Source organism: Crinia signifera, chromosome 7 (assembly GCF_055691185.1).
Source record: "Crinia signifera chromosome 7, ASM5569118v1, whole genome shotgun sequence".
NCBI classification, from domain to species: Eukaryota; Metazoa; Chordata; class Amphibia; order Anura; family Myobatrachidae; genus Crinia; species Crinia signifera.
Genome location: NC_139223.1, coordinates 15,714,414 through 15,741,721, shown reverse-complemented (window position 1 = coordinate 15,741,721; position 27,308 = coordinate 15,714,414). Strand labels below are relative to the sequence as shown.

At 47.1% G+C, this 27,308-nt stretch overlaps 1 protein-coding gene across 1 annotated transcript in view; it reads left to right on the top strand.

The window, feature by feature from the left end:
• Positions 1–27,308, top strand: part of LOC146021380 (NACHT, LRR and PYD domains-containing protein 1b allele 2-like) — a 60,473-nt gene that overhangs the window by 16,405 nt on the left and 16,760 nt on the right. The window contains exon 2 of the mRNA XM_083155166.1: positions 11,039–11,164. Within this exon, the coding sequence (XP_083011292.1) occupies positions 11,039–11,164 (126 nt within the window). The remainder of the gene's footprint in view (positions 1–11,038; positions 11,165–27,308) is intronic.

The window sequence follows — 27,308 nt, the reverse complement described above, 5'->3', positions numbered from 1 at the left end:
CAGGAATTGTCATTGTCCTCCCGCACTTTAGTTGGCCGGCTGAAGGCCACACAGTGACATAAAAATATAAAAGGCCCACGCAGTGACCTAGTACACCTCACAGATCAAGGCCAAACAATGACAGACTACTTAAATCATTATACACTGTTTATCAATGATGCCAAATACACATTACGCCGCACACCATGATGACAATTACATATTACGCCGCACACCATGTTGACAATTATATATTACGCCGCACACCATGATGCCAATTACACATTACGCCGCACAGCGTGATGACAATTACATATTAGGCCGCACACCGTGATGACAATTACATATTACGCTGCACACTATGATGACAATTACATATTACGCTGCACACTGTGATGACAATTACGCATTATACCGCACACCATGATGCCCATTAGACCCCACACCGTGATGGCAATTACACAATACTCTCCACACACCGTAATGCCCATTTACACATTATGCCCCACACGCCGCAGCCGCACAACTGATGCCGATTACTAGTGCCAGATATGCCCCCACAGTGTCAGATGTGCCACACATATATGCCTCCATAGTGCTAGGTATCCCCCCAGTGCAAGATATGCCTCCACAGTGCCACACATATATACCACCACAGTGCCACACATATATGCCCCCACAGTGCCACACATATATGCCCCCACAGTGCCACATATATGCGCAGTGACAAACATGCCCCCACAGTGCCAGACATATATACCCCAACAGTGCCAGAGATATATGCCCCCCCCCCAGTGCAGGATATATATGCCCCCCAGTGCCACACATATATACCCCAACAGTGCCACATATGCCCACAGTGCCACATATATGTCCCCACATTGCCACATATATGCCCAGTGACAGACATGCCCCCACAGTGCCACATATATGCCCAGTGACAGACATGCCCCCACAGTGCCAGACATATATGTGCCCCCAGTGCCAGAATATATTTTCCCAGCAGCAGCACAACTCACCGTTGTTGCTGCTGCTGGGGCGGGAGAGCAGAGTCCAAGTCTCCGGGTCCCACGCCGCCTTCATCGCCAATGCTGCTGAATCCCAGGGGAGCGCATTACGCCGTGCGTCTCTTCTTCCCCTTCACTATGTCCCAGACTCTGTGACAGAAGATTGTGGGGGTGAAGAGCTGGACAGGCTGCAGGGCTGTCAGGAGGAGACAGGGGCTCTGTGTGTGACAGGAAGTCCCGTCTCCTCCTCTCACTGAGCTCCTGGAGCAGCGCTGCTAATCACTGCAGGCAGCGCTGCTCTCATACAATATTCTGACTGGCGTGACGTCAGAATCATCATCATCACCCTCCCATACTTTATTTACCACCCGGATGCATCTCTCCTTGGGACGGAGCGCACACTGTGACTGCACAGTGCAGCCTGCGGAGCGCCGAGCCCCTCTGTGTCCTAGGCTCGGTGCTCTGCAGGCTGCACTATGTATAGTGCGTGCCTGACTGGCTGGGGGGCCGCGGGGTGGGGGAGGCGGTGTGCACGGGTGGGGGGGCAGCTGCCCGGGCCCCTCCAGAGGCCGGGGCCCGGGACAGCTGTACCCACAGCACCCCCCGTTCGTCGGCCCTGACTATTTGTATAGGCAGGTCTGTCTGCTCTCTGTGAGCCAGGTTCCCCATATTAATAGATGGGGTGGTCCCCCTCTGATGGCGCTGGGCTGCGGCAGGTATAGTGCCACAAGGAGAGGGACTGGGGCAGCTCACTGAGAGGAGCCAGGACCAATGTGGATGCTTATGGGAAACACCAGTATATACAGTGGGCATTTATTATGGATAGAAGCAACACTGCTACTGTGGCCATTATTATAGTATCAGCGGCATGGCTACCACAGACATAATTATGGATATAAGCGGCACTGCTACGATGGGCATTGTGTGTGGCATATTGTGAATATGGGGCAGTACTGTGTTTCGTGATGTGAGTAAGGGGCATCACACTGTGGTGTAATATGAAATAAGGGCATTACGTGCGGTGTAATGTATTTATTAACAATTTATTATATAACACAGCAAATTCTGTTGACAATCAGATTGTGCTACTTTGGTGTAATTTGAATCGGGAGTATTATTGGGTGATTACGCCACTTGTGATACCACACCCCTTTTTTTGCGCCATGTGCCTTTGGCGGGCAGTGTTCCTTTAGACAGTATGGGGGTTGGGCCCTTTGTGAATGTCATCTCCAGGCCCATGTGGATCTTAATCTGGCACTGGCTGTAGCACATTGTATGCTTTTTGTACTAGATACTATGCAATCTAGTACTAATCAAGTTCATCGCACCTTGGCCCTTATTTAGATCTGATTGCAGTACAAATTTGTTCTCAAAATGGGCAAACCCCTGTGCACTGCAGGTGGGGCAGATGTAACATGTGCAGAGAGAGTTACATTTGGGTGGGGTGTGTTGAAACTGAAATCTAATACCCCTTTCCCACTGCAGCTCTTAAATGGTATGTTTAGCCTTTTTAAACGTGTAGAGTTGCATTGGGAAAGCTCCAGGGTGCTTTACCCTTTTAACAAATACCGGTATTTGTTCAGATCCGTGCAGGCTGCAGTGTGTGAAAAAAATAGAAATAGTAGGTCCCCCCCACGGCCGTAACCAGCACCAGGCTGAAAGAGCTGGGGTTGGCACTAAAAAAAAAAATCAGGAAACCATTCAAGTAGGGCTTCGCTGTTTTTTTAAAACCAGCCCCAGGCTCCAGGGCTCGGGCTGGTTCCCAAAAGGGGCTTAGTTGCGCTCACCATGCTGTCTCGTTCCAGCCAGTCGGGATCCCAACGTCGGGATAATGACTGTCAGGATCCCGACTGTCAGACCCCTATACCACACCCAGGGCAGGCGAAAGGGGGGGTCAAGGGGGACACTCGTACCCGGCCCCGCCCAGTTGAGGGGCCCCAAGGCTTTGAGGGACTCCGGGGCTGTAAACATGGCTGCATAGTCACCTGTCTGGCTACTCGTACTAATGAGTTTAGTAGTATCACACAATGCGCCAAACCACATGACGCACAATTCTGTGCCCTCCCATCTGCCCTTCAGTATTATATTGCATAGTAAACATTAATTATCTGTTTCTAATAATAAAAAAGTACATTAAATATGCAATGTAAAAAAATAAACGTGAGGGGTTGGGGGGGCCCCAGAGATATCAGTGTTCTGGGCCTCAAGAATTCTACTGCCAGCCCTGACCACACCCACCACGGACTCTGGACCCAGGGACCTACCTATGGGCTCAAGATAGGTAAGTATCAGTATGTATGGGCTTTGGATGAAATAAAGTTTTATTTTCAATGTGTGTCAGTGTGTTTATTTTACTATTTTTAATACTGTGGAACTACAAGTGCCAGCGGGCCCTTTAATGCCCTGCATGCTGGGACTTGTGGTTCTCCAAGTCCCAGCATGCGGGGAGGCTTGCTGGGACTCATAGTTCCACAGTGTAACGATCAGATCAGGTGATCGATCAAATTAACGTATGCCTCCTGTTATGATTATCTGTTCAACAAATGTATGTCTGGTATGTTTTGTAAAATCATGCCGCCTGTGATTATTATGTGGGAGATCAGAACATGTCATGTATTATGTGTGTGGAGTGTGGAGTCTGCAAGGTATAACAGGACACTTCTGCCTACAGACCGGTGTCACTACCTGGGGGTGCAGCAAACAGGCTGTAAGCGACCAGAGATTTCTTGTGGAGACCCCACGTCAGGATGTGTACTTACGTGTAAGATACAGTTCTGTCATTTCTTTTTATCCCTTTTTATTTCTGAAATTGCATTTAATCGTGTGTGTACTTTTAAAATCATTGTAATATCTTGTAACCTTTTTTTAAAGCTCTGAAGTATTTCTAGGAATAAATAATACATATTCTCAGTCCTGGTTCTGTGTTCTTAAGACTCATTAACCTCAGAAGAGAAACACAACAACGTTACCATTTTTATACTGTATTGTGTGGTCAGGTGCGAGCCAAGCCGCCCCTTGCGCAGTTTCAAGCGCTAAAATCAGGTTTTGGCTGGTGGCAGTGTACCTCAAAGAAAGGACCCGAGTGTCCAAAGTGAACCCCAGTCACGGCCCGAGCTGCCCAGATTGACGTATCGGAGCAGGCGACCGGTGGGTCCATGACACACAGTATTAGACAATAGTTAATTCTATTTTTAACACCATTTTATCAGCCGTTGGCCACCGCTCCAGGGTCCCCACGGCCAAAGCATTAACCTTACCGACCAGTCAGCCTGGCCAGGTAAGTCCTGGAGAGGGGGACCCCTTTATTGGGGGGTGCCCACTCCCCCAGGACCCCTGGCCAGGCTGACTGGTCAGAGGGTTAATGCTTTGGCCGTGGGGACTTGTATAAAAAGTCTCCCCCCGGCTGTGGCATTACCCTGCTGGCTGGTTGGGCCTGGGGCTGGTTCTTAAAATACATGGGACCCTTACTCATTTTGCCACCCGTATTTTGGGAACCAGCCCGAGCCCTGGAGCCTGGGGCTGGTTTTATGTATGTATGGGCTTTGGATGAAATAAAGTTTTATTTTCAATGTGTGTCAGTGTGTTTATTTTACTATTTTTAATACTGTGGAACTACAAGTGCCAGCGGGCCCTTTAATGCCCTGCATGCTGGGACTTCTGGTTCTCCAAGTCCCAGCATGCGGGGGAGGCTTGCTGGGACTCATAGTTCCACAGTGTAACGATCAGATCAGGTGATCGATCAAATTAACGTATGCCTCCTGTTATGATTATCTGTTCAACAAATGTATGTCTGGTATGTTTTGTAAAATCATGCCGCCTGTGATTATTATGTGGGAGATCAGAACATGTCATGTATTATGTGTGTGGAGTGTGGAGTCTGCAAGGTATAACAGGACACTTCTGCCTACAGACCGGTGTCACTACCTGGGGGTGCAGCAAACAGGCTGTAAGCGACCAGAGATTTCTTGTGGAGACCCCACGTCAGGATGCAGGGGAAAACGCAGGATTTTCGGAAGGGGGTTTCCAGAGGGGCGGAGCAAAGCACGGAGATGGACACTTAGGTGACCCAGTATATGCCGGGTCAGTTAAAGTATTATAGATAGACCAAATGTATATAAATAATAATAATAATAAATAAATAAATATAGTGGAGTGGGCTTATTATTCATAATTTTCTGGTGGGAGGACAGCTTGCTTGACTGCAGATATCTCCAGTTCCTGGAATTGGATTTCTCAGATTTTAATGGATTTAAAAACTAGAGAATCCCAACTACCAAATGGTATTGGGGACTAGGGGATCAGAGTTCAGGAGGCAGAGCAATCCGCCAATGAGGATATATAACTACATACCAGGTGTGTGGAGCTGGAGCAGTAACCAGCTGCTGAAAGGCTGATATCTCTGGTTCTGGGAATAGTAGAGACAAGCTACTAGTGTCCATCAAAGGGGGAGAGTCCCAGTTTTCGGAATATAGCATTTAACAGGCTTGGATGGGGACCACTGCTTTGAAGTCAGATATCTCCGGTTCCCAAGGGCCGATTTTTAAAATTCTTGTACCCATGGAAAGAGGGGACCCTCAGCTTTCAACCTTGGGCCATTAGACTCCTGGGGGGTTTCTGGGTACTCAGAAACCCCCCCCTGCGTGCGCTACTGCGATGTGTACTTACGTGTAAGATACAGTTCTTTGTATCCCTTTTTATTTCTGAAATTGCATTTAATCTTGTGTGTACTTTTAAAATCATTGCAATATCTTGTAACCTTTTTTTAAAGCTCTGTAGTATTCTCAGTCCTGGTTCTGTGTTCTTAAGACTCATTAGCCTCAGTAGAGAAACACAACAACGTTACCATTTTTATACTGTATTGTGTGGTCAGGTGCGAGCCAAGCCGCCCCTTGCGCAGTTTCAAGCGCTAAAATCAGGTTTTGGCTGGTGGCAGTGTACCTCAAAGAAAGGACCCGAGTGTCCAAAGTGAACCCCAGTCACGGCCCGAGCTGCCCAGATTGACGTATCGGAGCAGGCGACCGGTGGGTCCATGACACACAGTATTAGACAATAGTTAATTCTATTTTTTAACACCATTTTATCAGCTGGTGGCCACCGCTCCAGGGTCCCCACGGCCAAAGCATTAACCTTACCGACCAGTCAGCCTGGCCAGGTAAGTCCTGGAGAGGGGGACCCCTTTATTGGGGGGTCCCCACTCCCCCAGGACCCCTGGCCAGGCTGACTGGTCAGAGGGTTAATGCTTTGGCCGTGGGGACTTGTATAAAAAGTCTCCCCCCGGCTGTGGCATTACCCTGCTGGCTGGTTGGGCCTGGGGCTGGTTCTTAAAATACATGGGACCCTTACTCATTTTGCCACCCGTATTTTGGGAACCAGCCCGAGCCCTGGAGCCTGGGGCTGGTTTTAAAAAAACAGCGAAGCCCTACTTGAATGGTTTCCTGATTTTTTTAATATCAGCCCCGGCTCTTTTAGCCTGGAGCTGGTTACGGCCATGGGGGGGACTCCCTGCCGTTTATTTTATTTATTTTTCTATTTTTTAACACTGCGGCCTGCACGGATCTGACTGATCCGTGCAGGCTGAAGCCAAATATGCCAGGAAAATGAAGTGTATTTTTCTGGCATATTTGGCCGGCAATTAGCAGCTGGTTAGTAAATTAGGAATCAGCATTCTTTTGAATGGTGATTCCTAGTCGTATTCTATCGATGGTGTATTCATTCGTATTTGTAAATACAAATATGAATGTCCCATCAATAGGAATACAAATAATCATATTTTTGGCATAGTAAATGCCAAAAATATGAATACGCCCCAAATAATAGTATTTTACTATTAAAATACAATTTTTTTTTTACAAATTTAGCTTAGTAAATTTCCCCTATTATGTCACACACTGTAATCTCCCTGACACATTATGCCACACACCGCAATGCCCCTGACACATTATGCCACACACTGCAATGTCCAATATGCTGCATACATACCTCCCAACACTGGAGGCAGAGCAGAGGGGACATCTGCGCGTGCCAAATGCCCGAAATTAGGGGGCATGACCTACTATCGTGGTACTCCTGCGAGGCCACATCACCCATTTTTTCTGTTATAGGGGCATGGCCAGTGCTCTGAGAGCTGCTGGTCATGCACCCAGCCTCTCTGTATAGATGCTGTGCCATATATACACATGCCACCAGCAATATCAGTTACACGATGCCGGCCCGCCAATACCCACAGTAATGCCATAAACACAATGTCTTCCCCACAGTGGCAGATACTTCTCCACAGTGCCGGGTATGCCCTCACAGTGCCAGATACTTCCCCACAGTGCCGGGTATGCCCCCACAGTGCCAGATACTTCCCCACAGTGCCGGGTATGCCCCCCCCACAGTGCCAAATACTTCCCCACATTGCCAGGTATGCCCCCACAGTGCCAGATACTTCCCCACAGTGCCAGGTATGCCCCCACAGTGCCAGAAACTTCCCCACAGTGCCGGGTATGCCCCCCCACAGTGCCAAATACTTCCCCACAGTGCCGGGTATGCCCCCCCACAGTGCCAAATACTTCCCCACAGTGCCAGGTATGCCCCCACAGTGCCAGATACTTCCCCACAGTGCCGGGTATGCCCTCACAGTGCCAGATACTTCCCCAAAGTGCCGGGTATGCCCCCCCCACAGTGCCAAATACTTCCCCACAGTGCCGGGTATGCCCCCCACAGTGCCAAATACTTCCCCACAGTGCCAGGTATGCCCCCACAGTGCCAGATACTTCCCCACAGTGCCGGGTATGCCCCCCCACAGTGCCAGATACTTCCCCACAGTGCCGGGTATGCCCCCCACAGTGCCAGATACTTTCCCACAGTGCCAGGTATGCCCCCACAGTGCCAGATACTTCCCCACAGTGCCCGGTATGCCCCCACAGTGCCAGATACTTCCCCACAGTGCCAGCTACTTCCCCACAGTGCCAGATACTTCCCCACAGTGCCAGATATTTCACCACAGTGGTGGGTATGCCCCCCACAGTGCCAGATACTTCCCCACAGTGCTGGGTATGCCCCCACAGTGCCAGATACTTCCCCACAAAGCCATATAATTCCCCACAGTGCCGGGTATGCCCCCACAGTGCCGGATATTTCACCACAGTGCCGGGTATGCCCCCCCCACAGTGCCAGATACTTCCCCACAGTGCCGGATATGCCCCCCCACAGTGCCAAATACTTCCCCACAGTGCCAGGTATGCCCCCACAGTGCCGGGTATGCCCCCACAGTGCCGGGTATGCTTCCACAGTGCCAGGTACTTCCCCACAGTGCCAGGTATGCCCCCACGGTGCCAGAAACAAGTATGCCCCCACAGTGCCGGGTATGCCCCCACAGTGCCAGATACTTCCCCACAGTGCCAGGTATGCCCCCACAGTGCCGGATATTTCACCACAGTGCCGGGTATGCCCCCCCCCCCCACAGTGCCAGAAACTTCCCCACAGTGCCGGATATGCCCCCCCACAGTGCCAAATACTTCCCCACAGTGCCAGGTATGCCCCCACAGTGCCGGGTATGCCCCCACAGTGCCGGGTATGCTTCCACAGTGCCAGGTACTTCCCCACAGTGACAGACAACCCAGTGCCGGCCGCTTAGTGATAGCGCACCACTCAAAACCCCCTTTTTTTATGCCCCCACGGTGCCAGAAACAAGTATGCCCCCACAGTGCCGGGTATGCCCCCACAGTGCCAGATACTTCCCCACAGTGCCAGGTATGCCCCCACAGTGCCGGATATTTCACCACAGTGCCGGGTATGCCCCCCCCCCCCCACAGTGCCAGATACTTCCCCACAGTGCCGGATATGCCCCCCCACGGTGCCAAATACTTCCCCACAGTGCCAGGTATGCCCCCACAGTGCCGGGTATGCCCCCACAGTGCCGGGTATGCTTCCACAGTGCCAGGTACTTCCCCACAGTGCCAGGTATGCCCCCACGGTGCCAGAAACAAGTATACCCCCACAGTGCCGGGTATGCCCCCACAGTGCCAGATACTTCCCCACAGTGCCAGGTATGCCCCCACAGTGCCGGGTATACCCCCACAGTGCCAGATATTTCACCACAGTGCCGGGTATGCCCCCCACAGTGCCAGATACTTCCCCACAGTGCCAGGTATGCCCCCACAGTGCCAGGTATGCCCCACAGTGCCAGATACTTTCCCACAGTGCCAGATACTTCCCTACAGTTCTGGGTATGCCCCCACAGTGCCATTTATGCCCCCAACCAGTTTTTTTTCTATCTTCAGATTAAAGTGGCGGTATGGCATACCCCCGTATACCGCCCCACTTCGACCACTGCCCCCAACAGTGCCAGATACTTCCCCACAGTGCCAGGTATGCTTCCACAGTGCCAGGTACTTCCCCACAGTGCCAGGTATGCCCCCACGGTGCCAGAAACAAGTATGCTCCACAGTGCCGGGTATGCCCCCACAGTCCCAGCAGCAGCACACTCACCATTGTTTCTGTTGCTGCTGGGGAGAGGACAGTCCAGTGTCCCCATGCAGTGCCGCTGTCTGTGTCTGATGCTGCTGCTTTCCTTCTCAGGGGAGGAGAGTGCAGCGCATTGCACGTCTCTCCTTCTCCTCACTTCCTTGTGACAGGGCTGTCCATCAATCAAAGCTTGTGGGCTGGCTCCTGATTGGCTGCCAGCTTGCGAGCTCTGATTGGTGGAAGGCCCAATTACAGAGTTGCACAGTGAGGGGGGTAGGTGAGATGTGCAATGCACTCCCCTCAGAGGGAGAAGGGAAGCGGCAGCGGATAATGGAGGGGCGGGCAGCGGCAGCAGAGTGTTCGAGAGACGGGTTGGTGACCACTGACCTAGCTGGTGCACAGGTGACCACTGACCTAGCTGGTGCACAGGTGCAGTCATTACTGTCACATTCCCCAGATCACCTAGCTGGTGCACAGGTGTAGTCATTACGGTACTTATGTATTATCTGGGCGCCCGATTTTTTGATCGGGTCGGCAAAATCGGGTCAATCGCATCGCATGCAACCAAATCGCATGCGATGTGATGTGATGCATGCAATTTTTCCATTGGATTTAATGTTAAATGGTCCCTGTTCATACCCCCACTATCCAAGTGGGCATGGAGTTGATTTTATATAGCGTGGCGAGCGCAGTGAGCCACCGAGCCCGAAGCGTGGCGAGCCCCGCGAGGGGACGCGCAATACATGTTAAGTAATCCACGTCCCCTCGCGGGGCTCGCCACGCTTCCGGCTCGCCACGCTATATAAAATCAACTCCATTCCCACTTGGATAGTGGGGGTATGGACAGGGACCATTTAACATTGAATCCAATGGAAAAATCATGTCGGTTGCATCGCATGCGATTTGGTTGCTTGCGATGCGATCGACCAGATTTTTCCGAAAAATCGGTTAGAATCGCATCTGATTGTATGCCTTAAGTTAAGGCATACAATCAAAAAATCGGGCGCCCAGATACTACATAAGTACCATCATTACTAACTGTCACATTACCAGACCACCTAGCTGGTGCACAGGTGCAGTCATTACTGTCTGTCACATTACCAGACCACCTAGCTGGTGCCCAGGTGCAGTCATTATTGTCACATTCCCAGATCACCTAGCTGGTGCACATTTGTAGTCATTACTAACTGTCACATTACCAGACCACCTAGCTGGTGCACAGGTGCAGTTATTACTGTCTGTCACATTACCAGACCACCTAGCTGGTGCACAGGTGCAGTCATTACTGTCTGTCACATTACCAGACCTCCTAGCTGGTGCACAGGTGCAGTCATTACTGTGACATTCCTAGATTACCTAGCTGGTGCACACAGCTGTAGTCATTACTAACTGTCACATTGTCAAACATGCTGCATTCATTCTTACTATGGATCCACAGGTGGCCTGAGACACACAAACTGTTGGTAGATCTTGAGAACAGGTTTGACCACCCCTGGTGTAGACGTAACCTGTGCACAGTAACTACCCATGATCCCAATGTACATTACATACTGTGCTTTCATAATATCTATCTGCTAACATGGATTTGTGGTTTATTGCAGGTTATTCGCAAAAAAGAGACGAAAAATAAATTTTATTGGATTGACAAACCGGCTTATATTGATTCTGTAGATACTAAGAAAGAATATTTTGTGAGAGGACCAAGAAGTGCGAAGATAAATCCCAAGGTACAATTCAGAATGCTGACGTGCACACAGTGGGGGTTCTTCAGGTGTGGGTGGAGCTTCCTTGGAAGCAGCAGTGATAACGCTGTACAGTAAAGCAGCAGGAGGCAGCTATTACACACGACACCTCCTGCTGCAGTATTGACCACACAGTCACCATCGGGTGGCTAGCGCTACTGGTAGTGCACACAAGCCGTCCGTCACAAAGGCCAGGAAATCTACCTCCTACGATGGAGATTCCTGACCTCTTACCTCCTCCTAACGGCGGTGGCACACCGAGGGCATTTGCCAAGGGCGCCGGCAACTGGAGGGCGGCCACCTGTAGCAGCCCCCCCCCCCCCTTCCCCCAGATCAGGTGAGTGACTCCCTCTCCTCCCCCCCCCCCATCCCCCGGAGCGAGGCGCTGCTCCAGTCCCTCTCTCTCTCTTCCTACCCCCCCCATATCTCCCCTCCCGATGCCGCCCGCTGACCCCCCTCCCCTCGTGGAGCAAGAAGCATCTCCCGCCGCCACTTCGACGACCCCCCCCCCATGGATCAGGTGAGTGCCGGGGCGCCCACCTCCCTTCCCGTCTGGGGCGCTCCGGTGCCTTGCACCGGCACTGGGCCCTCCTCCCTGCCACTTGAATGGCAGCATACTGTCAATCACTGCCAGTCTGCTGCTGTCCTGCTTCCAACATCACAGAACCCGCTTGCGCACATTCTGCATGTAACCTGTGAAAATCAGTACTTTGCAACAATGGGTACAAGTGCATCTGGACCTGAATAAGGGCCAGTGCCTGCGGAAGGGGAATCGGACAGTTTCTTACAACGATAAAAAAACTATGGTATTTCATACAAGATTTTCACATTGAATGGTCCTGTGTTTGATACTGCTTAGAGCCAATTTTCCTGAAATCACCCTATGCGTTTCATCCCTAACAGGACTTCTTCAGGGGTATAGGGGTATTTAAAATGGTGAAACAATGCCAAACAAAGAGCTTTTAATGTCTAGTCTGATATATTTTTTGGGGAGGGAGTTATTAAGAGGATGATAAGAAATGGGGAAGGGGGGTGGAGGAGGATGATTAGAGGGAACCCCATTCACCAGTGTCTTATATCCAACAGAATACATACCAGTATGTTACTAGTATTTCATATAGTAAGGACCCAAGGTGGGTAAAGCCAACGGATAAATCTGACCGGTGATCCAATGTACAATCAGAACATCTATAGGAGTATATACATTAGGGGTCCATTAAATATGGGGCTAGGTGGAGGTGTACATTTACATACAGTACTGAAGTGTCATGAAAAACCCTAATTACTCTGTGTACATACCGTATTCTCAGGACATGTATATATCGCTTTCCAACTGATGTTTTTTATAAAACAGGGTAGACCTTCTGTGATCTAGTGTACAGATAATGATACATTTTCAAAGATCGGCTAGTCTCTCATTGCATTTCAACAGGTGGTGTGTAACTACCACTATAACAAATACACTTCTACAATAGCATTCTCAGCAAGAAGGGTTTGACATTATATATGTGGAATATATACATATGTGGAATACGCCTTTCTCAGACAAATAATTAAGCATTACAGAGTATACGGACCATTCGTTACTATAGCGCAGCACATTACTACTATGTATAAATATAACTCACTGCTACTTATTGGGTATAATTCTAAACAGTGTGTATTTTAACATTTTCAAATAGTATCCAATTATTTCTAATACTTTTATCCATTCAAGTTGCCAGACATGTCATGGTTTCCATATATAATGCGAATAAGGATAGCCAATAAAGTTTGACATGGTTTCTATACATCATGCAGATAGGGGTAGCCAATAAGGTTTAACATGGTTTACAGGCATAATGCAGATAAAGGTAGCCAATAAAGTTTAACAAATCCTAATACATCTATACAAGACCAATATAGTGCAACCTACCAGTAGTGTCTGTATGTAAAATATCATCAGTCAGAGAGCGGTAGTTCTTAGTTGTGCTGTGGGGGTTTAAATACCCCTCCTTAACGTGACATCACTTCCTGTGTCAAGGACGGACTATGATAGGGTGGTAGCGGATGATAGATTTTAAACACCATCCCTAGGTGGTTTCTGACACAAAAAAAGTATTCTAGTGTTACTTGCTGAATGGGTATTAGAACTCATATGGGAAAGTATCTCGAATGTGAGTGAGCGCTGATATCAAGCGCTTGTTTCCGGGAACGCTGTGCGTTCCATATGCGTGTCACGCTAACTTCCGGTAGGGAAGTCTGCGTGTGGTGCTCTAAGCTTCCGGTGCGCTGATGCTGATGAGTTATTCCGGGAGCGCTATGCGTTCCATATGCGCTCCAGGGCTTCATCTAGTGCAGTGATTTTCAACCTTTTTTACCTTGCGGCACACTAAATAAGATTTTAAAATTGTCAAGGCACACCATTAGATCCCCACAGGGCAAAACACATTGGCCCCCACAGGGAAAAAAAAATATTTGCCCCCATATAAAAAAAACAATCACACTGGTCCCCACAGGTAACAAAAATAAAATACATTGGCCCTTGAAACCAGTAAATAACAGTTGAACTGGTGGTGGCTGTAAACTGGTTTCGGCATCTCTAGATCTGGGGGCACACTTGAGAACAGCTCAAGGCACACTAGTGTGCCACGGCACAGTGGTTGAAAAACACTGATCTAGTGTGTGCCGTGCAAGGGTTGGGGTGTCTCATTCCCCAGTGTATAGAGCTTCCGAGTTGGGTGATATATGCACCCGTAATCCTCTGGATGTGTAGTGTGTTCACCTAACTAATCTAAAGTTATCTGCAAGGTGAACTATCATAATATATCCGTGGGTGCCAATATTTGTAGGAACCGGATGCGTTCCAATTGCGTTCCACCATGTGTAAATGAGGTGTGTGAAAAAAGATGGAGTGGGGTTCTATAGATGGTGATAAATAACCTAAAGTGATGTATGACATATGGCTACATATGACTACATATCTGACATGTGGCTAAACCTGACTACATATAGGGCCTTATTCTGGTTCGGTCGTTATAACGTACGTGCGGTCCATTTCACCGTACGCTCACAGTGAGCGAAAGTCCGCCCACAGAACAGCCGCACACGGACGGTCACAAACACAGACAAAGGGGAGTGGCGTACACTTGAGCGTACGCCACCGTGTACGGACGGATCTCCCTCTTAGCCACCGATACCTGGCGTACATCAGAGCGTACATCAGAGCGTACGCCACAGTGCACGGACAGATCTCCCTCTTAGCCACCGTTACCTGGCGTACATCAGAGCGTACGCCAAAGTGCACGGACGGATCTCGTCCGTTTTCCCACTGACACCTTCTGTATATCTGAGCGTACATCACAGTGCAAGTAGAAATTGAGTCCAAAAACATCATTGTTGCTCTTAGAAGTGGTTTATGTGTATTTTTCCTAGTAAAAAACTGGTATGTTTGTGTTACAGTGAAAAAGTTGACACATGACTGTGAATTGAGTGTCCTGCTTTTTAAAGTATACAAAAACACTTTCTGAATGGGTGTAGATGGTTATAAAATAACTACCTTGGCATATATAAGCAGGTCTATATGCTGGTGCAGTAGGGTTAATGGCTCCATATGCGAGTAGAAGTGTTTTATATTGAATACGGAAAATGCAGGCAACCAATGTGGAGTGGCAGAGTGGAGCTGCAGGCAAATGAGTGTCTTGCTGGGAAGATCAGCATTTCAAGTTGACTCCTGATGAACACAAGCGTCGTCATACTGAACGTCTCTGTCTCTACTGTGCCGATCCACATCACGCCGTTGATTCTTGTCCCAAGAAACCGGGAAACACCAGAACCTAACCTGTAAGAGAGAGGGCAGGTTAGGGGTTTTTGTTACCTCTCCAAACAATAAAGACTGTATTCTTCAAGTGTCTTTACAAGTCAAACATCAGTTCAGACAGTTGCCGGCTCTCCTGGATTCAGGAGCGGCAGAAAGTTTCATCACCGATGTTGTCAAGCGTTGGCATCTACCTACCATACCTCTCCATCACCCGGTTTATCTCACCGCTGTAGATGGTAGCCGTATTCTAGGTGAGACAGTTACTCTTCAAACCCAACCACTGACTTTACAAATCGGACTTTTACATTCTGAAAAAATTCAGTTCTTTGTCATTCCTAAGTCCTCCTATCCAATCGTATTGGGTCTCCCCTGGTTACGTGTCCATAATCCCAGAATCATTTGGGTAACGTCCCATGTCCAAGCCTGGGGTGCAATTTGCACTAAGTCATGTCTTAAGTCCGTGGCACCTACACGTCAAGTCTCTCTTCAAGTTCCTGAAGAGTTACCTACTCCATATCAAGATTTCTCTGATGTTTTTTGTAAAAAAGCTACTGACAAGTTACCTCCTCATCATCCTTGGGACTGCTCAATTGACCTAATGCCTTGAAAAAGTCCTCCTCGGGGTCACACCTACCCTTTGTCCTTACCTGAAACACAGGCTATGTCTGAATATATACAAGAAAACATAGCCAAAGGGTTTATCCGCCCCTCTTCCTCTCCTGCTGGAGCCGGCTTCTTTTTCGTCAAGAAAAAGGATGGAGTGTTACGGCCCTGCATCGACTATCGAGGGTTAAACAAAATCACCATCAAAAATCGTTACCCGTTGCCTCTCATCACAGAACTGTTTGACAGGATCAAAGGGGCTACCATCTTTTCAAAATTAGACCTCAGAGGCGCTTACAACCTCATTCGCATTCGTGAAGGAGATGAGTGGAAGACCACTTTCAATACCAGAGATGGACATTACGAATATCTCGTCATGCCATTCGGCCTGAGTAATGCACCAGCGGTATTTCAATCCAATATGAACGAACTCTTCCGTGATCTTCTCTACAAACATGTCGTACAAACTCAACGATATCCTGATTTCAGAAACATCGAGAAATTGTCAAAGAAGTACTTTCTCGCCTCAGGAAGAATCTTCTTTTCTGTAAACTAGAAAAATTTATTTTTGAGGTCTCATCCATACCCTTCCTGGGGTATATTGTATCAGGCTCCAGTCTGGAGATGGATCCAGCTAAAGTTGAAGCAATCCAGACATGGCCTCGTCCTCACACCCTCCGTGGGGTTCAAAGATTCCTTGGATTCGCAAACTATTATAGAAAGTTCATCAAAGGCTTTTCTACTATTGTAGCTCCAATAACTGCCCTCACTCATAAGGGTGCCAAGCCTTCCAACTGGCCCCCAGATGCCTCCAAAGCCTTTTCTCTTCTCAAAGAAAAGTTAATCTCAGCGCCAGTCCTGGCCCAACCAGATGTCAGTTTATCCTTCACTCTGGAAGTCGACGCCTCTGCTATTGGCGTAGGGGCTGTTCTCTCCCAGACAAGTTCTGACGGACATTCACATCCATGTGGCTTCTTTTCCAAAAAGTTTTCCCCAGCTGAACAAACCTAAGCTATTGGGGATCAGGAACTACTGGCGATTAAGAAGGCTTTAGAAGAGTGGCGATATCTACTCGAGGGGGCAGCCCACATAATTAACATAGTAGGAAGAGGCAGAAGAAATTGGTCACACAAGACCATACAGTATGTGTTACAGGACCCCCTAGATGCAATCACGACCGTCAGGTTGTGGTAGTGGCGGAGGTGTGCTACCCCAGGACAGTGAGAAATATCACAGTTGAAAAAGGAGAGAAAGAATGTCCTTTTTGGTTGGGTGCACCTATGTATAATTAAAATATAGCTTTTAATGAGAATATATAAAAAGATTTATTGCGAAGTGTTAAAAAATATATTTTCACACACAAAGATTAGACATACAAAGGTTAAAGTCAGAAATAACACTTAGTAAAAATGAGGTGGCAGACAGAAAGCTCTCTCTAAATATCCTTCTCTCGATAATGGATGGATTGGTGTAGAAGCACCTTGTTTTTTAATTCATACAAGTGGGGTACTTAAATTGTAATCCCAATACATGCAGACCTGTTATATATATGCTGCTTATAGGTTATGCCCGCTCTGCGGGTACCCACAGTATCAGTACTATTAGTCCTGACACACCAGGTCAATCACCCGTTTACCCAGACTGTATCTGGGACAAAAGTGGGCTATTACCTTGGGTGGTATGGAATAATAATACGCTAAGTTAATTATCCACTGCGATCCCGCAAGTGGATATTATATATCTTTTGGATGATAAGCCTGGTGATTAGGGTCTCATGATATATGTCTCAATGCGCAAGATTTGTTAGCAGGATCTATCAGACTCATGCGTTGTGTTACTGGTCTGAGATCACTGATAACAGATAGGTAGTGTGTACCAATAGATTCACCGCGTGTCCCTTAAAAAAGCGGTTAGGTGTCCCTGCTTATTGTGTCATGGATACAGGTTCAATGACTGGACACACGGGGAAAGTGAGCACCGGTATATATACCGTTAGTGCCCCGCTATAAATTAAAGGGACTGCTCTAGTATATGCAGACTCTTATAAAGCCCAGGATTAATTAGTGTTGAGTTACTTCCCAATTACCCTGCATTTAGCCGGGACAGATCATATGGGTAGGTGATAAAACTCATAGATAGTAACACTCAATTAGGGCTAGCGTTATTCCACTGCGAGCCCCCAAGTGGGAATTGGAGTCTACAGTGATTAAGAGCCACAAAATGAGGTCACACTCTGTACTGTCAGTATGTATCAACGTGGCAGTGATTCAGTGCGTGAAGAGTGATTTGAGACATAGATACTTGAGATCACGCCAGCTCACTGTGTTGTAGTAATCACACAGTGCTGCAGGACTTAGATATCAGATCTCATCAACCAGTACGTCCCTTCCCCAGACCCACAATGTACGCTCAGTGGCTGGGTGTAAAGGGGTTGGAGACGCCGGTGTAGATGCCTGTCTGGCCCCGCTACCCTTACAAGGGCTGTGGGGTGACACTGTCTAATACACACAATCAAAATACATCCTAAATAATGAAAATAATAAAGAGGAGAGAGAGCTGATTCTGTCTGCGCACCGCTAGCCGGCACGCGCTTCGCAGAACAGCTTTTTCAAGGCCAGAAAAAGCTGTTCTGCGAAGCGCGTGCCAGCTAGCGGTGCGCAGACAGAATCAGCTCTCTCTCCTCTTTATTATTTTCATTATTTAGGATGTATTTTGATTGTGTGTATTAGACAGTGTCACCCCACAGCCCTTGTAAGGGTAGCGGGGCCAGACAGGCATCTACACCGGCGTCTCCAACCCCTTTACACCCAGCCACTGAGCGTACATTGTGGGTCTGGGGAAGGGACGTACTGGTTGATGAGATCTGATATCTAAGTCCTGCAGCACTGTGTGATTACTACAACACAGTGAGCTGGCGTGATCTCAAGTATCTATGTCTCAAATCACTCTTCACGCACTGAATCACTGCCACGTTGATACATACTGACAGTACAGAGTGTGACCTCATTTTGTGGCTCTTAATCACTGTAGACTCCAATTCCCACTTGCGGGCTCGCAGTGGAATAACGCTAGCCCTAATTGAGTGTTACTATCTATGAGTTTTATCACCTACCCATATGATCTGTCCCGGCTAAATGCAGGGTAATTGGGAAGTAACTCAACACTAATTAATCCTGGGCTTTATAAGAGTCTGCATATACTAGAGCAGTCCCTTTAATTTATAGCGGGGCACTAACGGTATATATACCAGTGCTCACTTTCCCGGTGTGTCCAGTCATTGAACCTGTATCCATGACACAATAAGCAGGGACACCTAACCGCTTTTTTAAGGGACACGCGGTGAATCTATTGGTACACACTACCTATCTGTTATCAGTGATCTCAGACCAGTAACACAACGCATGAGTCTGATAGATCCTGCTAACAAATCTTGCGCATTGAGACATATATCATGAGACACTAATCGCCAGGCTTATCATCCAAAAGATATATAATATCCACTTGCGGGATCGCAGTGGATAATTAACTTAGCGTATTATTATTCCATACCACCCAAGGTAATAGCCCACTTTTGTCCCAGATACAGTCTGGGTAAACGGGTGATTGACCTGGTGTGTCAGGACTAATAGTAGTGATACTGTGGGTACCCGCAGAGCGGGCATAACCTATAAGCAGCATATATATAACAGGTCTGCATGTATTGGGATTACAATTTAAGTACCCCACTTGTATGAATTAAAAAACAAGGTGCTTCTACACCAATCCATCCATTATCGAGAGAAGGATATTTAGAGAGAGCTTTCTGTCTGCCACCTCATTTTTACTAAGTGTTATTTCTGACTTTAACCTTTGTATGTCTAATCTTTGTGTGTGAAAATATATTTTTTAACACTTCGCAATAAATCTTTTTATATATTCTCATTAAAAGCTATATTTTAATTATACATAGGTGCACCCAACCAAAAAGGACATTCTTTCTCTCCTTTTTCAACCCACATAATTAACATCATCACTGATCACAAGAACTTGCTATAGTTAAAGAATGCTCAGTGTCTAAATCTTCGACAAGCCAGATGGGCTTTATTCTTTTCTAGATTCAATTTTAAATTGTCCTTCTGTCCTGGAGTAGAATCGCAAAGCAGATGCTCTGTCCAGATCATGGGAGACTGAAGAGGAATCCAAATCTTATGAGGGAAGTCCTATTATTTATCCTCTTCATATCGCTGCAACAACTGTACAGGCGTCAATTCCCCCAGGTAAAACCTTTGTCAAACCAAGTTCAAGGAAAGAAATATTATGTTGGGCTCATGATTCCAAATTCTTCGGTCATCCAGGGATTCAGAAGACCTATGAATTTCTGTCCCTTAGGTACTGGTGGCCTGCCTTGAAAAAAGATGTCAAAGAGTATATTGCTTCCTGTCCTCATTGTGCTCAACACAAGTCCTCCCATTCAGCTCCAGTAGGTCCATTGATACCACTCTCCATCCCTCAGGGTCCTTGGACTCATATATCGATGGACTTCATCACCGACCTCCCATCATCAGATAGGTCATACCACCATTTGGGTGGTCATAGATCGATTCTCTAAAATGGCTCATTTCATACCACTCCGTGGGTTACCATCAGCTCCTAAATTAGCAAATCTTTTCATCAAAGAGATCTTCAGAACCCACGGACTTCCTAAAGAAATAGTTTTAGATCATGGGGTACAGTTCGTCGCTAAATTCTGGCGAGCCCTATGTAAAGTTCTCAAGATCCAACTCAACTTCAGCACAGCCTACCATCCTCAATCTAACGGCCAAACTGAGAGAGTTAATCAAGATGTAGAGACTTTTCTGCGTTTGCATGTCTCATCCTCTCAGGATGATTGGGTCGAGGTGTTGCCATGGGCCGAGTTTGATCACAACAATCAATATCACTCATCTTCCTCTTCTACACCATCTTTTATTAATTATGGCTTCCATCCTAGGGTTCCTGACTTCCAACATCTACCTTCGACATGTGTCCCAGCGGTAGCTTTGACTCTTCGCCAACTTCGTCAGCATTGGAAGAAAGTCAGGAGTTCATTATTGAAAGCTTCACAGAAATACAAGAAATTTGCTGATAGAAGAAGAAGATCTATTCCCACATTGAGAGTGGGTGATAAGGTATGGCTGTCCACTCGTAATATTCGTCTTCGTGTACCATCGATGAAGTTTGCCCCTCATTTTATTGGTCCCTTTCCGATAATACAGATCATCAATCCAGTTGCCTATAAATTAAAATTACCTCATTATTTAAGAATTCCAAATTCATTTCACATTTCCTTACTTAAACCTTTAGTTCTGAACAAATTTCAAGCGTCTACAGCAGTGGTTCCCAAACTGTGCGCCTAGGCTCCCTGGGGTGCCTTAGAGCACTTGCAGGGGTGCCTGAGGGGGTCCACGACCCCCATAGAGGGAGAATAAAATAGGTGGCGAGCGCAGCTCGCCACCGTGCCCGCAGCGTGGCGAGCGCAGCGTGGCGAGCGCAGCGAGCCCGCAAGGGGCTTCATTGCGCTCCCCACGCTGTGCAGTCGGGATTCCGATGTCTGACTTATGACTGTCGGAATCCCGACTGTCGGGCTACTATACCACACCCGAGGTTGGTGGTCCAGAACCAATTCAAGTTATTTATGGCCAATGAAATAGTCAAAATCAGTGCTTGTGGCTTTCAATTAAGAATATGTGGGTAAACAGAAGTGAATCATGTTTCTCACCACATAAGTGGACCTAAGGAAAACATTTAAATCACAACTAATTTAATATTTTTCCTGAAATTAGTAACTAGCTTTTGGCCTAGGGGTGCCGTGAAAAATATTCTGATACTTCAGGGTGCCATGATTCAAAAAGTTTGGGAACCACTGGTCTACAGTATTTGATTGATTGGAACGGCTTTGGGCCTGAAGAAAGATCTTGGACCAATGCTTTTGAAGTACATGCCCCCAGAATGATTCAGGACTTTCACAAAAAAATTCCAGCTAAACCCAAAGAGTGTCGTGGGGCCACTCATAAAGGAGGGGGTGCTGTCACAACCACCATTGCAGCTACCCTTGCTCCCTGTGCTGTTCCAGCCCTGCAGACCTCTGACACTATGCCCTCTGCCCTGGCGCTCACCTCCTGGCTGCTGGTGCCAATGCCGACCTGCTACATTCTGTCGCTCTGTCACCCAGGCTCCATGTCCATTTGCCGGGTGTCAGTTCTGGTGTGCAGTGTCTTGGTGTGCTGGTTCCGGGTAGCGCGAGGCACGATCCGCCATGATGGTGTCCGCGTCCTTCTAGGCCTCAGGCTGGGAAGCGCCGGCCGCAGCGCCTCTGCGTAGTATTCTCCGCCGGCTGGTTTCTGTCGCCACAACGGGCGGCAGCCATCTTGTTGGTGTCCACAGCCTATACTGCGTGGCTCCAGCCATGATGTCACACTTGCAGCCAATCACAATTCAGCTCAGCACTTAAATACTGACTAGCCGGGCCAGATCGGCAGTCAGTACAATGTTGTCCACCAGATAGCATCTCTGTGCATCCCTCACAATTCCTGCAGTATCCGCTGCAGGCTGACTCCTCTAACTCCTGGGTGAAGTCTATCGTGATCATTCCTGCTGGTCGTCCACTGCTCAAGCCATATCTGTCCACGGAACTCCTCTGCCGCCTTTTAGGATAAGGACAAGGTTAAACACCCCAAAGGTGTCATCTTCCTCCTGCAATCCTGACGGTTAATATCCTTGGCCAGTATCCCTGGTATCCTGGCAGCCACGACCTCATTCAGCAAGAAACTTCTATTGGACTTCATCTTATCTTCATCCCTTCTTTATTCTTCAATCATCCAATCATACAACCATCTAATCTTCCAATCATCCAACCATCCAACCTTTCAATCATCCAATCATCCAACCATCCAATCATCTTCAAGCTTCTTCAAATAAGTATTATTATTATTATTATTATTATTGTCTTCTTCATCATTCAACCAATATCGACAGTATTTCATTGTGCCATCATCCATATCTTTGTACCGCAGTATCTTCATTAAAAAAGGTTTAATTTTATTCAATTGCTTCAATCCATTCTGTCGTTCATGCAACAGCCCTACATTAAAGCACCCAGCCTCCGTTATACTCCGGCTGGTGTTTCACCAAGCTCACAAAACCTGACATATTGGTTGCCTGTATCTTACCGTATTCAATACAAAACACTTCTACTCGCATATAAAGCTATTAACCATACTGCCCCAGCATATATCTCTCTACTTATTACAAAATATCTCCCATCTCGACCTCTCCGCTCTACACAAGATCTGTGTCTCTCTTCTGCACGGATCACTAGCTCACATTCACTATTACAGGACTTTCATCGGGCTGCACCCATCCTATGGAATGCCCTTCCATGCACAATAAGACTCTCCACTAGCCTCCACACTTTCAAGTGTTCCCTGAAAACTCACCTCTTCAGGCAGCCTATCCTATTTAAGTTCTACACGCATAACCCTCTGAGGCACTTATGTATTATATAGCTTTTCTTCTGGACTTGTAACTTGGTGGGACTGCTCTGCTATTACTGGTGCCTGTCCTTGTGTTCCCCCCCTATATCCCTATAGATTGTAAGCTTGCAGCAGGCCCCTCCTAGCTCCAAGTCTGTCTGTCGTTACCCAGTTTGTTGATCACTGTCTACTGTAAAGTGCAACGGAATCTGCTGCGCTATATAAGAAACTGTAAATAAATAAATAAGGGAAAAGCAGAATTGTTAAATTAGTTTTTCTCATCAGTGTTTACTAGGGAAGAGCAGGCTGTGGAGCATACAGGTACCATAAATGGGACAAGAAACTCAGATCTTAAAGTCACTTTCACGACAGATGAGATGACATTACGGCTCAGCAAAATCAAAACAAACAATCCCCAGGTCCAGACAGGATCCATCCTAGGGTACTATTGGAACTAAAGGAGGAATTAGCAACACCAATGTATTACACTTTTAAAAACTCATTATCATCTAGTAAGGTACCAAAAGACTGGAGAATAGCAGAGGTACTGTAGTACCAATATTCCAAAAAAGGAAAAAGGGATGACCCAGCTAATTACACACCTGTGAGCTTAACATCAATAGTGGGTAAATTATTTGAGGGATTTTTAAGGTATGGTATCCAAAAATATTTAGAACTTCACAGTAACAACCAGCATAGGTTTGTGAAGAATCGATCATGCCAAACAAATTTACTAGGCTTTTATGAGGATGTCAGTAATAACCTTGATAATGGAAATACAGTAGACGTGGTCGTCCTTGATTTTGCCAAGGCTTTTGACACAGTTCCACATAAGAGGTTGATAAATTAAATGGAAAATCTGGGCATGGGAAAAGTATTTGTAGATGGGTAGGGAACTGGCTGAACAATAGAGAACAGAGAGTGGTTGTAAACGGAAAAGTATCAAATATGATACCAGTACTAAGTGGAGTGCTACAGGGGTCGGTACTAGGGCCCCTTTTATTTAATATATTTATTAATTACATTGGGGTGGATATACTCAGCAATGTTTCCATCTTTGCTGATGACACGAAACTGAAATCTCAATAAATTAGATGAGTGGGCAAAAAAAATGGAAGATTAGGTTCAATGTGGAAAAATGCAAGGTCATGCACCTCGGGAGACATAACCAGTGTGCTAGTTATAACCTAAGCGGGGATGAATTGGGTAATTCAGTACTCGAAAAGGATCTAGGAGTCCAAATAGACAACAAACTGGGGTGTAGTGCTCAATGTAATATAGCAACAAAAACGTGAACTGGATACTAGCATGCATAAAACAGGGTATGGAGACAAGAAACTCAAATGTAATTATGCCACTGTACAAAGCGTTGGTTAGACCACATAAAGTACAGTATGACCTCCATATGGAGTACAATTCTGGGCCCCGCACTATAAAAAGGACATCATAGAATTGGAAAAAGTACAAAGAAGAGCAACAAAGCTAATAAAGGGAATGGAGAATTGAAGCTATGAAGATAGATTGAACCATTTAGGACTGTTTGCGCTAGAAAAGAGGCGTTTAAGGGGGAACATGCTAAACATGTACTAATTGACAATATAAGGAACTGTCAGACGCCCTTTTTACTGTAAGGAATGAATCAAGGACACGGGGCATGAGTTTAGATTAGAGGAAAGAAGATTCCATTCCATTAGACAAAAACATTTTTTTACAGTCAGGGCAGCCAAACTTTGGAACTCTCTTCGTGGAGATTTGGCATCAGCTGACACAATAAACACATTTAAAATAAGGTTGAACAAACATCTATTGGTACTTATTTCCTAGCACGGCGCCCGCGATTTTGATTGTATTGATCGGGTCGGAAAAATCGCGTCAATCGCATCGCGTGCCCAACCAAATCGCATGCGATGCGATCGACGCGATCGACCCGATTTTTACATTGGAATCAATGTAAAATGGTCCCTGAGACCCGATTTTACATTGATTTCAATGTAAAAAGCCCCAAAACCCCCCATTTTATACAAAACCCGCGGTACGCGTCCTCCGACCTTTTCATACCCCCACTATCCACATCGGCGTGGAGTTGTTTTTATAAAGTGTGGCGAGCGCAGTTCGCCACCCTGCCCGAAGCGTGGCGCGCCCCGCGAAAGGACGCGGATGCCTTCACAGGTATCCGCGTCCCCTCGCGGGCTTCACAGGTATCAGCTTGCGCTCGCCACGCTACGGGCTCGCCACACTTTATAAAATCAACTCCACGCCGACGTGGATAGTGGGGGTATGAAAAGATCGGAGGACGCGTACCGCCGCCCTTCGCGGGCTCGCTGCGCTCGCCACACTTTCGGTTGGTGTCAATAGCGGGGTGGCGTTAACAATGTAGGGGCATTAAACATACTTTTGACACATATTCACTGTGAAATTGGCCATATTGGCCCATTTCACATTGTCACCTATGTAAAATGCCCGCGACCGACGCGAGCAACCCGATTTTGACTTTAAAAATAATTTAACATTATTCTCTATGGGAAAATCGCGTTGATCGCGTCGGTCGCAATTCGGCCCCTTATTATGGGCCGCGATGGACGCGATCAACGCAATTTTCTCTTTCACCGGCAAATTAGCAGGTGATTGACAGAAAATCGGGTCCATCGCGTTGATTGTATGCCTTAAGTACCTTAAACTTAAGGCATACAATCAATGAGACGGGCGCTGTGCTAGGAAATAAGTACCCATCTATTGGTTAAAAATATACAGGGGTACAAATAATAATCAAAAACTGTCCTTAAAACAAGGGAGGAAGCTAATGCACCAAGGTTGAACTGGATGGATATGAGTCTTTATTCAACCTTAACTGCTATGTTACATATGCACGGGGCGGGGACCCGCTTATTAAATATGCATTGCGCTGCACGGAGCAGGACCCGCTCATTACATATGCAGGGTGCGGGGACCCGCTCATTAAATATGCACTGCGCTGGGTCCCGCTCATTAGATATGCATGGAGCGGGACCAGCTTAGTGCTCACTGCTGCCTGGGTAGTAAATACTGGTTCAGACCATACTACACAAAAAACGTGTCTGAACCGTGTAGGATCCTTCTTTTTTAGCGTTCTCAAATGCCGTTTTTTCTGGAACCGATAAATTCACTAGGGCGATTTCACATCGCAGCTATTACCGTTTTAAACCTTTTTAAATCTGCAAAATACCGGCTTTTAGCTGCGATGTGAAAAGGGTATAAATCATGTGAGGTTATTTCCCGAATTCGCTGAATGTCACCTATGGGTGTCAGATTGGACATTGCAAGATTGGATATAGATAACAACACCATCAAGGTGGATAGATCTACCCAGTGGCAGATTCAGGGGGGGGGGGCATCCGGGCACGTGCCCACCCCTGTCAGCTGAGGACCAGGGCTTTCCAACGAGCCCAGCCCCGTGTCTCTAGCCCCCTGGGAACCGGAGATATCGCCTGGCAAAGCTGTAAAGTTTTTTCCCCATAGGATAATGGGACCTGTCAATTCTGACCCCCACCCGGTTCCGATGGCTGCCAGTTCCCCCCCTGGCATCACAGAAGCTTGTAGTGGGCCTTCAATATGATACCAGGCTGGTCCATATCGGTCAATCGGTTCCAGATATATTGCGTTTAAACCAATTTTTTTATTTTTGAAATGTAATTTCATGGCTGTTCATGTTCTTTGAGGGCAGATTACTCTAGAACCAAACATTCCAGTTTCACTGGACCAAAATCATTCAAAGCCCACTCAAAAGTTCTTCAATATGATACTTGTCTCATGTAAATGGGTCAGTTGGTTCCGAAGATATAGCCAGTTAAATGAGATAACTGGTTAAAGGGGGGAGGGGTGGTTTTCTCTCCCCCTCACACCAGAAAATGCAGGGACTAGGCTGGTGTAAAAGGGGCCAACCTGGGAATGCATTTTCTGATGTGAAAGGGGTATTATTTCAAATAGCCGGGACCTGCAGTGCTCTGAATACAGCCAGGCTCTGCCACTGTCAGTGGCTATCACTTCTGCCTGGCGGCGGCTGTCCCCCATTTACCGCAAGCATGTATTCCCCCTTGGCAATGAGCATGTAATCCATGGGTCTTCAAACTGTGGCCCTCCAGATGTTGTCAAACTACAAATCCCATCATGCCGTGCCATAGTTTTGCTATAAGGGAGTGTTAAAACTGTGGCAAGGCATGCTGGGATTTGTAGTTTCACAACATCTGGAGGGCCACAGTTT